This window comes from Saccopteryx leptura, chromosome 1 (assembly GCF_036850995.1).
Source record: "Saccopteryx leptura isolate mSacLep1 chromosome 1, mSacLep1_pri_phased_curated, whole genome shotgun sequence".
Lineage (NCBI taxonomy): Eukaryota > Metazoa > Chordata > Mammalia > Chiroptera > Emballonuridae > Saccopteryx > Saccopteryx leptura.
The window spans coordinates 250,842,247-250,859,088 of NC_089503.1; the positions used below are offsets into that span (position 1 = coordinate 250,842,247).

The following is a 16,842-nucleotide window of genomic DNA, read 5'->3' on the forward strand; positions in this document are numbered from 1 at the left end:
CTGCTTTAGCCCCCGGTCAAGACATATATGAGAAAACAATCAATGAACAACTAAGGTGCCACAACGAAGAATTGATGCTTCTCATCTCTTTCCCTTCCTGTCTGTCTCTATGTGTCCCTTTGTCTGACTCTGTCACAAAAAAAAAAAAAATGTTTCAGTCTCTTTGGTAAAGTACTCTTTTTGTTCATTCATTTTATTTCTGAGTTCATTAAACTTTGTTTTAATTTTTTTTTTTTCATTTTTCATTTTTCTGAAGCTGTAAACGGGGAGGCAGTCAGACAGACTCCCGCATGCGCCCGACCGAGATCCACCCGGCATGCCCACCAGGGGGCAATGCTCTGCCCCGCTGGGGCGTCACTCTGTTGCATCCAGAGCCATTCTAGCACCTGAGGCAGAGGCCACAGAGCCATCCCCAGCGCCCGGGCCATCTTTGCTCCAATGGAGCCTCGCCGCAGGAAGGGAAGAGAGAGACAGAGAGGAAGGGGAGGGGGAGGGGTGGAGAAGCAAATGGGTGCCTCTCCTGTGTGCCCTGGCCAGGAATTGAACCCGAAACTCCTGCACGCCAGGCCAACGCTCTACCACTGAGCCAACCGGCCAGGGCCTAAACTTTGTTTTAATGTACTGATTTGAGGGAGGGAGGGAGGGAGGGAGGAAGGGAGGGAGGGAGGGATATTAATTTGTTTTTCTACTTATTTATGCATTCCTTGGTTGATTCTTATATGTGCCCTGACTGGGGAGTGAACCCACAATCTTGGCATATTGGGACAATTCTCTAAGCAACCTGGCTAGGGCCAGCATTAAACTTTTCATCTGTGTTCTTGTAACTCATTTTTTCAGAACTACAATCTTGAATACTGTGTCTTTTAACTCACTTCTTTCCATACCTTTAAGTTTATTTTCTACACTTGATCTTAGCCAAAAGGCTGAGATGCAATAAATTTATTTTCGGGAGATGTTTCATTTTCTTTCTGAGCTTCCTCATTACCTAGGTTATTCATGGTATTTGATGGATTCCTTCTCTGTCTCGGCATCTGTGTATGAGTGGCACTTCTCTAGTACATTGATAAGTCTATTTGTTGTTTTCTAGTAGGTGACACTGAAGCACAAGTTTTTTAGTTCTCTTGCATGTCTCTGACTTCTCAGTTCTCTTCAGTGTTGGAAGATATCCTATGTTTCCTGGGAAGGTGAATGTTTCCTCTGTGTTCAGGTCACCTCAGTCTCAGGGACTAACCTCACAGGGGAATGTGGTGGTTGAGGGGTTCTAAATCCATGAAATCCCATTGATGTTCTTGCAGCCAGAAGCTGCATACAATGAAGCCATGATGGGTAGGCGTGGGGTGAGCTGGGGGAAGCTGGCTGCTGCCTTTGTGGCTTTGCTCCCCCAGTAATGGTGACTGGCAAGCCTCAGCAGCCTTCCCTCTGTATCTCCATCTGACCTTGAGATTGGTCACAGAGTACACCTGTCATTTGGGGAAAATGTTTCTGTAGTACCAGTTCTCAGGTTTGCAGATAATATACTGTGCAACCCAATACTCACTGCTACTACAGCTTCTTCTGGGGCCTGCTGCTCACTCTGTAAGGATGGGGGAGGCAGCCAAGGTGGTGCACTTGCCCGGGTCACTGGGTTCGGTCTCAGCCTGTACTGACAACTCCTGCAGGAATGCTCACTATATCTCTCTGCTCCTCCTTGTTGAAAAGAGTGCTTGCAGCAACCTGATTTCTTCCCTTTCCAGGCTGAGACCCACAGTGAGCTCCAGGCCTTGTCACTGGCGCCATCTCAGCTCTTCTCCCTTTCCACCTCCCTGGTTCTCTTCCACTTGCCTATCTTCATGTTGTTGTTGTTGTTTTTTAGTTAAACATATATTACTTTAATAGCTTTATTGAGATACAATCCACACACCACAAATTTATTGTTTCTTTTTTAATATTTATTTACTTATTTTATTGATTTGAGAAAGAGAGAGACAGGAAGGGAGAGAGAGTGAGTAGGAGGGAAGAGATGAGAAGCATCAACTCATAGTTACTTCACTTTAGTTGTTCATTGATTGCTTCTCATACATGCCTTGACCAGGAGGCTCCAGCCAAGCTAGTGACCCCTTGGTTAAGCCAGCGACCTTGGGATCATGTTGATGTTCCCCTGCTCAAGCTGGAGACTTCAGGGTTTTGAACTGGGGACCTCAGCATCCCAGGTCAACACTCTATCCACTGTACCACTACCAGTCAGGCAAATTTACTATTTCAAAGTATATAATTCAATGGTTTTTACTGTATGCACAGAGTTGTACAAACACCAAACATATAGTGTGTTAGAATATATTCATTCCCCAAAGAAATCCTAAACCCATTAGCAATTACTCTTTTTCTTTTCTCACCATAGCCTCTGGCAATCACTACTCTACTTTCTATCTCTGTGGACTTGCCTCTTCCAGGTAGAATCATACAGTATGTAGTCTTTTGTGACTGGCTTCTTTCACTTAGCGGAATGTTTTCAAGATTAATCTGTATTGACTCATGTACAGTACTTTTTTTTCCTAATGGTTGATGATGTCAAACATCTTTTCATGTACTTATCAGCCATTGTATATCTTTGGAGAACTGTGTATATAAATTCTTTGCTTGTTTATAAAATTTGGTTATGTGTTTACTTTTTAGTTGTATAAGTTCTTTAATATTATGGACATAAGTCCTTTATCAAATAATTTGTGAATATTTTCTCTCATTCTGTGGGTTGTCTTTTCACTTTTTTGGTAGTGTCTCTTGAACTAAAAGTTTTTAATTTTGAGGAAGTCCAGTTTATCTAATTTTTATTATTTTGCTTGTGCATTTGCTGTCATGTCTAGGAAACCATTGCCTAACCCAAGGTCATGAAGATTTACTACTGTCTTTTCTTAATAGAGTTTTATAGTTCTAGTCTTTACATCATGGAGTTGTACAAACTAAGTCTCTGATACATTTTAAGTTAATTTTTGTATGTGTTATGAGTTTGGGGTTCAACTTCTGGGAAAAGCACGTAGATATCCAGTTGTCTCAGTGCCATTTGTTGAAAAGAGTGTCCTTTCACCAACAAATTATCTTGGCAGTCAGTTGACTCTAGAGCAGCGGTTTTCAACCTGTGGGTCGCGACCCTGGAGGGAGTCGAATGACCAAAACACAAGGGTCGCCTAAAGCCATCGGAAAATACATATTTATTATACAATATACTTTTAAATAAAATATGTATTTCCAATGGCTTTAGGCGACCCCTGTGTATTGGTCGTTCGACCCCTGCCGGGGTCGCGACCCACAGGTTTGAGAACCGCTGCTCTAAAGGGAAGGGTTTATTTCTGGACTCTCAATAGTATTCTGTTGATCCACATGTCTACTTCTATGTCAGTACTGTATTACATTGATTATTATAGCTTTGTACTAATTATTTTATATAATTGTAGTAAAATACACATAACTTAAAAATTACCTTCTTAACCTTTTTTTTTTAAGTGAGAGGAGAGGAAATAGACTCTTTTATGCACTCCGACCAGGATCTACCTGGCAACCCCTGTTTGGGAATGCTGGTTGAATCAACTGAGCTTTTTTTTTTTCAGCACCTGAGGCTAACACACATAGACCAACTGAGCTATCCTCAGTTCCCGGAGCCGATGCTCCAACCAGTTGAGCTATATAGGTTGCGTGAAGGGAGGAGGGAAAGAGGGGGAGAGGGAGGGGAAGAGTAGCAGATGGTTCTTTCACTTGTGTGCCCTGACTGTGAATCAAATCCAAGATGTCCATACCCTGGGTCAATGCTCTGTCCACTGAGCCATCCGGCCAGGGCCCCATCTTAACCATTTTTAAGTATATTAAGTTCACTAGTGATAAGTACATTCACATTGTTGTGCCCACTTTCCTATGTTTTAATGCTCAGATCTCTCTGGACATGTTTGTGCATTGATCAGAAATCCTTTGTTGAACTATAGCTGTTCAAATTGTTGAAACTTCAAGGGGAGAGACCAAGGGGCCATCTCATGCCATCATTCCTCTGACCAAGAACATGTATTTCTTGCACATAAGTGTTGTTTCAAAATGTGGAAAAGGCATCATATACTAGTAAACTAAGCATGGTCACAACTCATTATGGACCTAGAATCTAATAATATTTATCTAATTTCTAATAATTTGGAATTACTTTTCTAGGTCTGCATTTAGGGGAAAAATTGGAAGAACAGAACATTGAAAATCAGTACAATACTCAAGAGAGAAATCTAAGGTGAGTCACTCAACAGAAAGCATTGTTCCACATGAGAATTCTAATATGTCATGAATTTTTAAAAACGAGAAAATAAAACAATTCCTACTTCAAATTTACTTACCCTTAACCTCATATGTTAATGTCACTGTTTTCATAATAACTGTTGTCAGGTCCTCTTACAGAGCATTCAGTATATTGAAATAATTCAGAAATGATAGAAAAACCTTCACTTTTGTCATAAATTATAAAAATGTAATTCTAATACCCTACTAATAAATAAGAAATTAACAAAGAAATCATTAATGATGTAATATGTAAAATAATTATCATTATTTTACAGAAATCATATGGTAGAAAAAGCCCATGAAAGCAAAGAAGGTAGTCAGTGTGAAGAAACCATCAACCAGATTCCAGATCTTACTCTGAATAAGAAAACAACTTCTGGAGTAAAATCATTTCAATGTAGTGTGTGCGGAAAAGTCTTTGTGCGTTATTCATCCCTTAATAGGCACGTCAGATCTCATTCTGGACACAAACCTTATGAGTATCATGAATATGAAGAGAAGCCATATAAGTGTAAGGAATGTGGGAAAGCCTTCAGTTACCACAAATCTGTTCACAGACATGAAAGGACTCACACAGGAGAGAAACCCTATGAATGTAAGGAATGTGGGAAAGCTTTTGCGTGGCTCACAACCTTTCGAAGACACATGGTAATACACACTGGAGATGCTCCTTATAAATGTAAGGACTGTGGGAAAGCCTTTAGTTGTTCCACATCATTTCGAGCGCATGAAAGAACTCACACTGGAGAGAAACCCTATGAATGTAAACAGTGTGGTAAATCCCTGAGATCTCCTCTAGGTTTGCGGATACATGAACGAAATCACACTGGAGAGAGACCCTATGAATGTAAGGAATGTGGTAAAACCCTTAGTTGTCCCAGTTCTTTTCGAAGACATGAAAGGACTCACACTGCAGAGAAACAATATGAATGTAAGCAGTGTGACAAAACCTTCAGTTCTCCTTTAGGGTTGCGAATACATGAAAGAATTCACACTGGAGAAAAACCCTATGACTGTAAGGAATGTGGTAAAGCCTTTATTTCTCTCTCATGCATTCGAACACACATGATAACACACACAGGAGTTGGACCTTATAAATGTAAGGAGTGTGGGAAAGCCTTCATTCGTCCTAGTTCTTTTCGATCACATGAAAGGACTCACACTGGAGAAAAGCCATATAAATGTAAACAGTGTGGTAAGACCTTCAGTTGGCCCAGTTCCTTTCGAATACATGAAAGAACACACACTGGAGAGAAACCCTATGAATGTACAGAATGTGGGAAAACCTTCATTTACCGCACAACCTTTCAGGGACACATGAGAAAGCACACTGGAGAGAAGCCGTATAAATGTAAAGAATGTGGGAAAGCCTTCATTTTCCCATCAAGTGTTCGAACACACATGATAATGCATACTGGAGATGGACCTTATAAGTGTAAGGAATGTGGGAAAGCCTTCAGTTTTCCCAGTTCATTTCGAATACATGAAAGAACTCACACTGGAGAGAAGCCCTATGAATGTAAACAATGTGGGAAAGCCTTCAGTTGTTACACGTCCTTCCGAACACATGAAAAAACTCACACTGGCGAGAAACCCTATGAATGTAAAGAATGTGGGAAAGCCTTTATTTATCGAACTACCTTTCGAGGACACATAAGAACGCACACTGGCGAGAGACCGTACAAATGTAGAGAATGTGGGAAAACCTTTAGTCTTCCCAGCTCCTTTAGAAGGCATGAAAGATCTCATACTGTATCAAAAGCCTCGTGAATGTAAGCAATGTGAAAAAGACATCAGTTGGCCTCCATCCTTACATGTGACAACTCCCACTGGAATGAGACCCTGTAAATATAAGTACTATGAGAAAACCTGGTACAAATTAATATGTATAATGTTCCAGAAAACTATAATATGAAAGAATCATTATAAAAGTTATATTGTCTTTATCAGTGCCTCATTTTTAAAGTGAACCTCTGAACTATGGATATTTACTGCTTTCAAAAATTATCACTGAGGCAATACTCTTTAAGCAATACAACATAAGATTAATAGGTTTATTTTCCTTAAATCAGTTAACTAAACATTTTTCTCTTCCCATTTTGGAGACTGTTTGATATATAGATAAATTAAAGTGTATTTCTAATATGCAGGTAGGTTTGATTTTGTTTCTATTTTTTAAATAAGGAGTTATTGGTAAATGATATTTTGGTATTTTGGGGCATTTTCCTATTGGCCTCCTGTGCAAAATACTGGATATCCCTTACCCGTTACGTATTCCAGTGGTCCCCAACCTTTTTTGGGCCACGGACCGGTTAATGTCAGAAAATATTTTCACGGACTGGCCTTTAGGGTGGGACGGTTAAATGTATCACGTGACCGAGACAAGCATCAAGAGTGAGTCTTAGACGGATGTAATAGAGGAAATCTGGTCATTTTTTAAAAATAAAACATCATTCAGACTTAAATATAAATAAAACGGAAATAATGTAAGTTATTTATTCTTTCTCTGTGGACTGGTACCAAATGGCCCATGGACTGGTACCGGTCCGCAGCCCGAGGGTTGGGGACCACTGATGTATTCCATCTTCCTTATGTGAAAACCTACTCTTTTGTTTTAGACTGAAAACCCTTATTCCATTTTACGTGCTAATAAAAATGGCATAAATTTGTAAATATTGCAGAGCTTATCATAAAGTATAGTCTCATGTGAATAACAGTTGACCCTTGAACTATGCAGGGGTGAGAGGTGCTGACCTCTCACCCATTTGAAAATCTGAGTGTAATTACAGTCAGCCCTCTGCATACAAAGATTCCCAGCCACAGAGTGGATGTTTAGAAATTTTTAAAAGTCCATGAATAAGTGGATCAGCAGTTCAAATCCATGTTGTTCAAGAGTCAGTTGTGTATCTTGTCATTTCTTCAGGCTAGGGCTTAAATACTAGACTAAATTAAAAACAGGTTTAGAAATGACTCTCCTAAATTGTGTTTTGTCACCTGGGTAATGTAACATTTTCTAGAATCTTTTTCTTTTATGGTTGCATGTTGGAATTCACCTATATCGCCTCACTCATGTGAGATTTGAAATGCAGAAGTACAGGAGGCATTAGCCAGGTTTTGGAGTCACCATGCAAGGAAGGATATATGCACAGGGGTTTAAATGACACCTGCTTCCAGCCTATTTTTCTGATTCCTTGCGCTGCCAATGAAGAATATCCTCAAAACCACAATAAGTTGCCTGACTTCCATTTTCTCAGAGATGTAGGTTTGTTTCCACACGTCTTCATACATTCCATATCAAAAATCATCGTTTCAATTTTTCTGTAATCTTTTATGTGTCTACCAGGCAACTAATGCAAACTTGCATGGTTTGGATGCTGATGCTTGGACTCTCATCATGTCTAGATCGTATAAGATCTAATTAGTAAACACTCTGTTCTGGTAGTACTGCTAGTGACCATGTGTTCCTAATGCCACTATGACAGCAGCAGTGGTGCCGTCCATCCAGAAAAATCACGTTGGAGTTTGTACCTCTGCTTCCCTGTGTAGTCATTTCTCCCACCCACTCCATCCATGTGAGATTAAGCACCTTTTGCATAGTGGGCAAATTATGGATGTTTCCCATTGCTCACAGCTGTACATAATTCTGCAGTTATCAATTGTGTGTGATTAAAAACGTGTCTTTGTCAAACAAAATCTTTTGTAAGTTTTTAGAAATATTAACTTTTTCATACAATTTGTATATAAGTTATTGTGATTTTTATTTCCTAAGCACATCGTATATGAAAATATCACATTGTAATGAGTCATTTTCAGATCAACTTTGTAATTTTGTCAAGTTAATAATTATATATTCTCACTCAATATCACCTTGTTTATACATTTTTGGTTATTTTTTGCTCAGGTAAATTGTATTTTTTTATGCTTTTATAGTTACAGTTTATGTCTTGAAACTAATTTTCCATTCATTTGTCAAAACCCACCAGGATCACACCAATTGTCAACAAGAGAGGTGTATATTATACTATTAAGAATGACTGAAAACCCTAAATGACTGGATTTGCCAGTAAGAGGATGCTCAAAATGATTTGATTGCTATTCAAGGAAGCAAGACATTTCTCGATGTATTGGAAGCTATGAGGAGGTGAACTTAATTCTGTCATTGATTATCAGAAGCATTGTGTTCTCAAAGGTAAAAACAGTGTAGTAGAGCCAAATCAACTCATAAGAAACTCCAGTCAGTCATGATATTAAGTGGGGAATTCTGGTGATTGCTATGGTTTGAAGATGTTCTTACCAATTTTAGAGATAGGGTTACAAAATACCCTAATTTTTATCTTAATCCATTATGATCACTGAATAACTTTGTCTAATGATGGAAGTGTTTGACATTTTTCTCTTCAACACAATAAGAGAATGCAAGGCTAGATCCCATCCACTGGAACAGCTCTTGTCTGATCTACTCATTAACTAGTGATAGTTTCTATGGTGTATCTGATGGACACTTTCTTATGAAGTACCTAAATGATATAAATTCCCTTTTTAGCAAAGTACATAAAACCTTTTTGTCTCCTTTATGACTCAAATTAAGCTTATATGTTTAGGTAAATTGTGTGAGAACACAAACCTACCAAGGATGAAAGACAGGAACACTATTCCAATCAAGCCTATTTTGCTCAAGACTATACTTTTAAGATTTTATTTATTGATGTTGCTTGGCCAGTTTGGATGTAGTGGATAGAGCGACAACCTGGGATGCTGAGGTTTCAAATTTGAAACCCCAAGGTCACCAGCTTGAGTACGGGATCATCAGCTTGAGTGTGGGATCATCGACATGACCCCATGGTTTCTGTCTTGAGCCAGGTGTCACTGGCTCTGCTGGAACCATCCCCGCCCCCCATCAAGGCACATATATGAGAAGCAATCAACGAACAACTGAAGTGTCACAACTACGAGTTGATGCTTCTCATCTTGCCCTCTCACTTAAAAAAAAATTATTGGCCTGACCTGTGGTGGCGCAGTGGGATAAAGCGTCGACCTGGAACACTTGAGGTTGCCGGTTTGAAACCTTGGGCTTGCATGGTCAAGGCACATATGGGAGTTGATGCTTCCTGCTCCTCCCCCTTCTCTCTCTCTCTTTCTCTCTCTCTCCCCTCTCTCTAAAAATCAATAAATAAAAATTTAAAAAATTATTGATTTTACAGGGAGATGAGAGTGAGGAGGAACAAGTATCAACTCATAGTTGCTTACTTTAGTTATTCATTGATTGTTTGTAGTATGTGCCATGACTGGGCAAGCCCAGGGTTTCAAACCAGCAACCTCAATATTCCAGGTCAGTGCTCTATCCATTGCACCATCACAGGCCAGGCAGAGAGACTAGACTCTTGATGCTAATTTTTAAGCCTGCTTCATCTACCAGATTCAAAACACTCAGTGTAGCACAAATAATCAAGGCACTGTAAGGACTTGAATGAGAAACAAATAAGTTTGCAGTCCCAGTGCTCATATTTTTGTGAGAAGAGAGATGATTAACAAATGCCAACATTTTGGTTTATAAGCTGGAAATAAGGCTTTGATGGAATGTTAAAAAATAATAGGGCAGCTGGGGTATATATATTTATGTCTTTTCTATGAAGGTAGGAGCCACAGTGAGTGACACTTGGGGTCATGTTGATAATCCCACACTCAAGCTGATGACTCCGTACTCAAGCAGGTGACCTTGGGGTTTCAAATCTGAGAACTCAGCATTAACCACTTGAATTTCCACTGTGTACTTCACCTTAAACATTGTTTTAGGAACTGCTTTGGTTTGGAAATAGAGGACAGGAATGCAGAAAGTCCTGCATTCTTTTATTTAACAGGAAAGATTCCCTATGAAGATACAGATATGGTTCTTCATTTTTTGTAATTTTTATATAATGTGATCGTAAATTTGGACATGGTTATCTGGGACTTGAGACTTCCTATTGATTTAGGCCACAGATATTTGTGGTGACTTTTGGTTTAATATCGTTTGAACTATTTCAAAGTGTTCTAGTATTTGGCATTTTCATTTTGCTTCTATACTGACTGACACAATATATACCTCGTTAAACTGCGGAGTTCCTCTCAGTTTGAGGAAAGCTTATATTTATCTGTAGTATTATAGCCCATCTTGAATTTGTTCTATATGAATAAAGCAATATGTATGCAAGTCTGCTGTTATTTCCTGCTGGAGACACCAAAAAGAGCTATGAATGTTTAGAAAGCAGTCATCCAAGGATTAATTGTGGTGACCTGCAGAGAGAGGGTATAAGTTTGAGTAATATCCTAATTTAACAAAAGGATATGTGGGGAATTTGTAGTGCCTTTCGGTAAGAGGAGTACTTGGAAGCTATTTGCTTCGATGATCCATGAAGCCCCACAGCTTATCTTCCTTTTCACAGCTATCGTCTTTATGTTTAGACTTCCAGCACATGTGGACTAGAAGGGCACAGAAGTACTAAAGGTCAAAGGAAAGCCAACCTTTGTCCATGTTTTGCCATCTTATGTTTTCTTAGCACTGTAGAGATTGTCATTTCATAATTATTAGTCTCTCCCTTGATGCCCCTATCAATTATTCCTTCATCTTACATTTGAGAAAGTTGAGCATAGGTCAGATTATTACCCAAACTCATAGCTTATTAGGAGTGGAATCTCGGTTTTGAAAACCTAATGTGAGAGACAAGATGGCACTGGAGTAGGCAGATGTACCAACATCCACCTCCCAGAACCAAAGTGGATTACAAAATAATTTTAAGAACTATCACCTGGAAAAACCAACTTTGGACTAAACTAAGAGGACTCTTCAACCAAGGAACACTGAAGAAGCCACACTGAGACTGGTAGGAAAAGTGGAAATGCGTAAAGGGCTGCCCAGCTCCCCGGAGCGAACGGCAGTCAGGAGAGTTGCGTGGCGGGAAGTGAGTTTAGCAGAGAGGGGAGGGTCCTGAGTCCCAGGAACAAAGCCTCAACCTGCAGCCCCAGAGCCCAGAAGAGGCGTAAGGACAGTATTTAGCTGGAAACAAGTCAGGATACTGTTTGTGAGAAAGAGTCTGATTTTACAGACCCAGGATTCTTCTTAAAGGGACTGTGCAGAACACCTCTCTCTCAACCACTCACCTGGGGGACGGGGAGAGAGGAGAGTACCAGAGTAGCAGGAGGAGAGTGTAATCTAGGAGGCACAGGGAGAAACATTTTGGGAGGCAGTCACCCTAACCCCTGGGAGGAGTCACTCCCCAAATCTGAAGTGAATATTTCCTCTGGAAACAGCAATACCAGCAAAAGGAAGCAGGACAGCAGCCAAACAAGCTCTGCCGCAGCACTCAGAGCAGAGTTGCTTAGAAGGAGGGAGCTTTCGGGTCTACAGTAGTGAATGTTAGGGTCTGAGCTGCAGCGCCTGCACCCCACATGGCTGAGGGCTCGACAGAGGGCAGGCGGAGGCACGGTTCTGTCGGCAGGGGCGGAAGCCTGTTGGCCACCACAGGGCTCACGTGAGCTCAGTCTTGCCCAGCTGGCATGCAAAAGCGGTCAAGCCCAGCTGCCGACAGCCTGTAATGGAGCCTGTGGGAAAAGGGCGGGAACCCTGGAAGGGGTGGAGACCAGCCCTTGAGCAAGGGTGCAGTAGCACAGCCTTGCCCCACCTGTGGAACCCAGGCTTGTGGCCTGACTTGGGAGCCAGCTCCTCCCACAGGGGTGCAGCCAAAAGCCCAGAACAGGTGGAGTTTTGCTACTGAGCTGAGCATGGGCACGCAGTCCTGCCCGGCCGGTAGAGCCAAGGCTAGCAGCCGTTCCACGAGCAGGTTCCTCCTGCAAGAGTGGGGTGAAAGCCCAGAAACAGGCAGAGACCCACAGCTGAGCAAAGGTGCTGGCCAGTGCTCTCAGGGCCGAGCATAACGCCACCCACAGGGGCAGGGCAAAGGCCAAGGCCACCAAGGCTTGTGCACCTGAGCATGTGATCACAGCTACTCCGTGAAGGAGAGGTGGAAACCACAGCAAAAGCCCCAGTAGGCAGGCACTGGCAATGCCCCAACCCAAAAGCCCTAGGCAGCAACAGAAGAGAGGGTGGTGAGCCTGCAGACAGACCATACCTAGGGAACAGAGCCCATACCCAGTGGACTCCAGGGGCCAAAACCTTTTACACAGAGAAAATGCGAAGGCAGAGAAATGCAACACAAATGAACCAAGAGAAATCCCCAAAAAAAGGACCTGAATGAGTCAGATATAACCAAATTACCAGATGCAGAGTTTAAAATAACGATTGTTAGGATGCTCAAAGATATTAGAACAATAGATAGTCATTACGAACACCTAAATAAAGAGATAGCAAGTATAAAAAAGGACATTGAAGTAATAAAAATGAATCAGTCAGAAATGACAAATACAATATCTGAAATAACACAATGGAAGGAATTAAAAGCAGGATGAATGCAGCAGAGAATCAAATCAGCTAGTTAGAGGACATGATAAAGGCACAAAAGCAGAGCAGAAAAAAGAAAAGAGACTCAAAAAGTCTGAGGAAACTCTTAAGAGAGCTCTGTGACAACATGAAGAGAAATAACATCCGCATCATAGGGGTTCCTAAAGAAGAAGAGAAAGAACAAGGGATAGAGACTTTGTTTAAGCATGTCATAGCTGAAAACTTCCCTCAATTAAGGCAGGAAAACATCTCACATGTTCAGGATGCACAAAGAACTCCATTAAGGAGAAACCCAAAGAATCCAACAACAAGACACATAATTAAAATACCAAAGCTAAGTGATAAAGAGAAAATATTAAAAGCTGCTAGAGGAAAAAAGACTATCACCTACAAAGGAGCCCCCATAAGGATGATTTCTGACCTCTCAAAATAAACACTTGAGGCCAGAAGGGAATGTAAAGAAATATTCAAAGTAATGCAGAACAAGAGCCTACAACCAAGACTACTTTATCCAGCAAGGCTATCATTTAAAATTGATGGATAAATAAAAAGCTTTACAGACAAAAAAAACTCAAGGAATTCACTACAACCAAACCAAGGCTGCAAGAAATGCTAAGGGATCTGTTGTAAACAGATCAAAGGAGAAAAAGAATATAGCAAAAGAGGAATACAGTTTTAAAGAATAAAATGACAATAAACAATTACATATCAATAATAACCTTAAATGTAAATGGATTAAATGATCCGATCAAAAGACAGAAGGTAGCTTCGTGAATAAGAAAACAGGACCCATACATATGCTGTCTACAAGGGACACATCTTAAATCAAAAGATGCACATAGACTGAAGATAAAAGGATGGAAAAAATATTTCACGCAAATGGAAATTAAAAAAAAACTGGGGTAGTAATACTTAGACAAAATGGACTTTAAAACAAAGACTATAGTTAGAGATAAAGGAGGTCACTACATAATGATAAAGGGAGCAATCCAAAAGGAAGTTATAACCATTAGAAATATCTACGCACCTAATATAGGAGCACCTAAATATATAAAGCAGACTTTGATGCATTTAAAGGGCGAGATCAACAGCAATACTATAGTAGTAGGGGATTTCAATACCCAATTAACGTCATTAGATATTTCCTTAAGAAAGAAAATAAACAGCAGACTTAAAGGACATATTAGATCATCTCGATTTAATAGATATTTTCAGAACCTTTCACCCTAAAACAGCAGAATATACATTCTTTTCAAGCGCTCATGGTACATTCTCTAGAGTAGACCACATGTTAGGGCACAAAAGTGGTCTCAACAAATTTAAGAAGATTGAAATATATCAAGCACTTTCTCTGATCACAATGGCATGAAATTAGAAATCAACCACAACAGAAAAACTCAAAAATACTCAAACACTTGGAAACGAAATAGCATGTTATTAAATAACGAATGGGTAAACAATGAGATCAAAGAAGAAATTTAAAAATTTCTACAAACAAATGATAATGAGCATACATCAATTCAAAATTTATGGGACACAGCAAAAGCACTCCTGAGAGGGAAGTTTATAGCATTACAGGCATACCTCAAGAAGCTAGAAAAAGCTGAAATAACTTGACCCTACATCTGAAAGAACTAGAAAAAGAACAGCAAGTAAAGCCCAGAGCTAGTAGAAGGAAGGAAATAATAAAAATCAGAGCAGAAATAAATGACATAGAGGCTAAGGAAACAATACAGAGGATCAATGAAACCAGGAGCTGGTTCTTTGAAAAGGTAAACAAGATCGATGAACCTTTAACCAGACTCACCATGAAAAAAAGAGGACTCAAATAAATAAAATTAGAAACGAGAGTGGAAAAATAACAACTGACACAACAGAAATACAAAATATTGTAAGAAAATACTATGAAGAACTGTATGCCAAAAAACTAGACAACCTAGATGAAATGGACAAATTCCTTGAATCATATAATCTTCCAAAAATTAATCTGGAAGAATCAGAAAACCTAAACAGACCAATTACAACAAATGAGATTGTAACAGTTATCAAAAAAACTCCCAAAAAAGAAAAGTCCTGGGCCTGATGGCTTCACAAGTGAATTCTACCAAATATTCAAAGAAGAACTAACTCCTATCCTTCTCAAGCTATTTCAAAAAATTCAAGAGGAAGGAAGACTTCCAAGCTCCTTTTTTTTTTATTTTATTTTTTTTTATTTTATTTATTTATTTACAGGGATAGACAGTCAGAGAGAGGGACAGATAGGGACAGACAGACAGGAATGGAGAGAGATGAGAAGCATCAATCATCAGTTTTTCGTTGCGACACCTTAGTTGTTCATTGATTGCTTTCTCAAATTTGCCTTGACCGTGGGCCTTCAGCAGACCGAGTAACCCCTTGCTGGAGCCAGCAACCTTGGGTCCAAGCTGGTGAGCTTTGCTCAAGCCAGAGGAGCCCGCGCTCAAGCTGGTGACCTTGGGTTCTCGAACCTGGGTCCTTCTGCATCCCAGTCCAACACTCTATCCACTGCGCCACCGCCTGGTCAGGCCAAGCTCCTTTTATGAGGTGAGCATAATTATGATTTCAAAACCAGGTAAAGACAACACACACAAAAAAAATTATAGGCCAATATCCCTGATGAATTAGATGCAAAAATCCTCAACAAAATATTAGCAAACCGGATCCAGCAATATATGAAAAAAAATCATACATCATGATCAAGTAGGATTGATTCTTGAGAGGCAAGGCTGGTTGGGACATTATTTGCAAATCAATCAATGTGATTCATCACATAAACAAAAGGAAGGAAAAAAACCACATGATAATTTCAATAGATGCAGAAAAAGCATTTGATAAATTCCAGCACCCATTCATGTTCAAAACTCTCAGCAAAGTGGGAATACAGGGAACATACCTCAACATGATAAAGGCCATCTATAACAAACCCACAGCCAATATCATACTCAATGGGCAAAAATGAAAAGCAATCCCCTTAAGATCAGGAACAAGGCAGGGGTGCCCTCTTTCACCACTCTTATTCAACATAGTTCTGGAAGTCCTAGCCACAGCAATCAGACAAGAAAAAAAGAAATAAAAGGCATCCAAATTGGAAAAGAAGAAGTAAAACTATCATTATTTGCAGATGATATGATATTGTATATAGAAAACCCTAAGTCGCAGTAAAAAAACTACTAGACCTGATAAATGAATTCAGCAAGGTGGCAGGATATAAAATCAATACTCAGAAATCAGAGGCATTTTTATACACTAACAATGAACTGTCAGAAAGAGAAATTAAGGAATCAATCCCCTTTACCATTGCAACCAAAATAATAAAGTACCTAGGAATAAATTTAACCAGGGAGATTAAAGACTTGTAGTTGAAAAATTATAAAACATTGATAAAAGAAATCAGGGAAGATGCAAACAAGTGGCGGCATATACTGTGCCCACGGTTAGGAAGAATAAACATCATTAAAATGTCTATATTACCCAAAGCAATTTAAAAATTCAATGCAATACCGATTAAAATACCAATGACTTACTTCAAAGATATAGAACACATATTCCAAAATTTTATATGGAACCAAAAGAGAACACAAATAGCCTCAGCAATCTTGAAAAGGAAGAATAAAGCAGGAGGTATCTCACTTCCAGATATCAAGTTATATTATAAGGCCATTGTACTCAAAACAGCCTGGTACTGGCATAAGAACAGGCATATAGATTAATGGAACAGAACTGAGAACCCAGAAATAAACCCACACTTTTATGGGCAACTGATATTTGACAAAGGAGGTAAGAGCATACATTGGAGTAAAGACAGCCTCTTCAACAAATGGTGTTGGGAAAATTGGACAGCTACCTGCAAAAAAATGAAACTAGACCACCAACTTACACCACTCACAAAAGTAATCTCAAAATGGATAAAAGACTTAAATGCAAGGTGTAAAACCATAACTATCTTAGAAGAAAACATAGGCAGTAAGCTCTCTGACATCTCTCGCAGCAATATATTTGCCAACTTTTCTCCACAGGCAGGTGAAATAAAAGAGAGGATAAACAAATGGGACTTTATCAAACTAAAAAGCTGCACAGCTAAAGACAATGAGAATAGAATTAAA

General features: G+C 39.6%; 1 protein-coding gene across 1 annotated transcript in view; it reads left to right on the plus strand.

The window, feature by feature from the left end:
* Positions 1 to 11,073, plus strand: part of LOC136378491 (zinc finger protein 791-like) — a 43,543-nt gene extending 32,470 nt beyond the window's left edge. Inside the window, 3 exon segments of the mRNA XM_066345487.1 lie at positions 4,168 to 4,240; positions 4,563 to 6,039; positions 6,041 to 11,073. Of these exon segments, the coding sequence (XP_066201584.1) occupies positions 4,168 to 4,240; positions 4,563 to 6,039; positions 6,041 to 6,202 (1,712 nt within the window). The 3' untranslated portion in view covers positions 6,203 to 11,073.
* Positions 11,074 to 16,842: the final 5,769 nt, after the last annotated feature.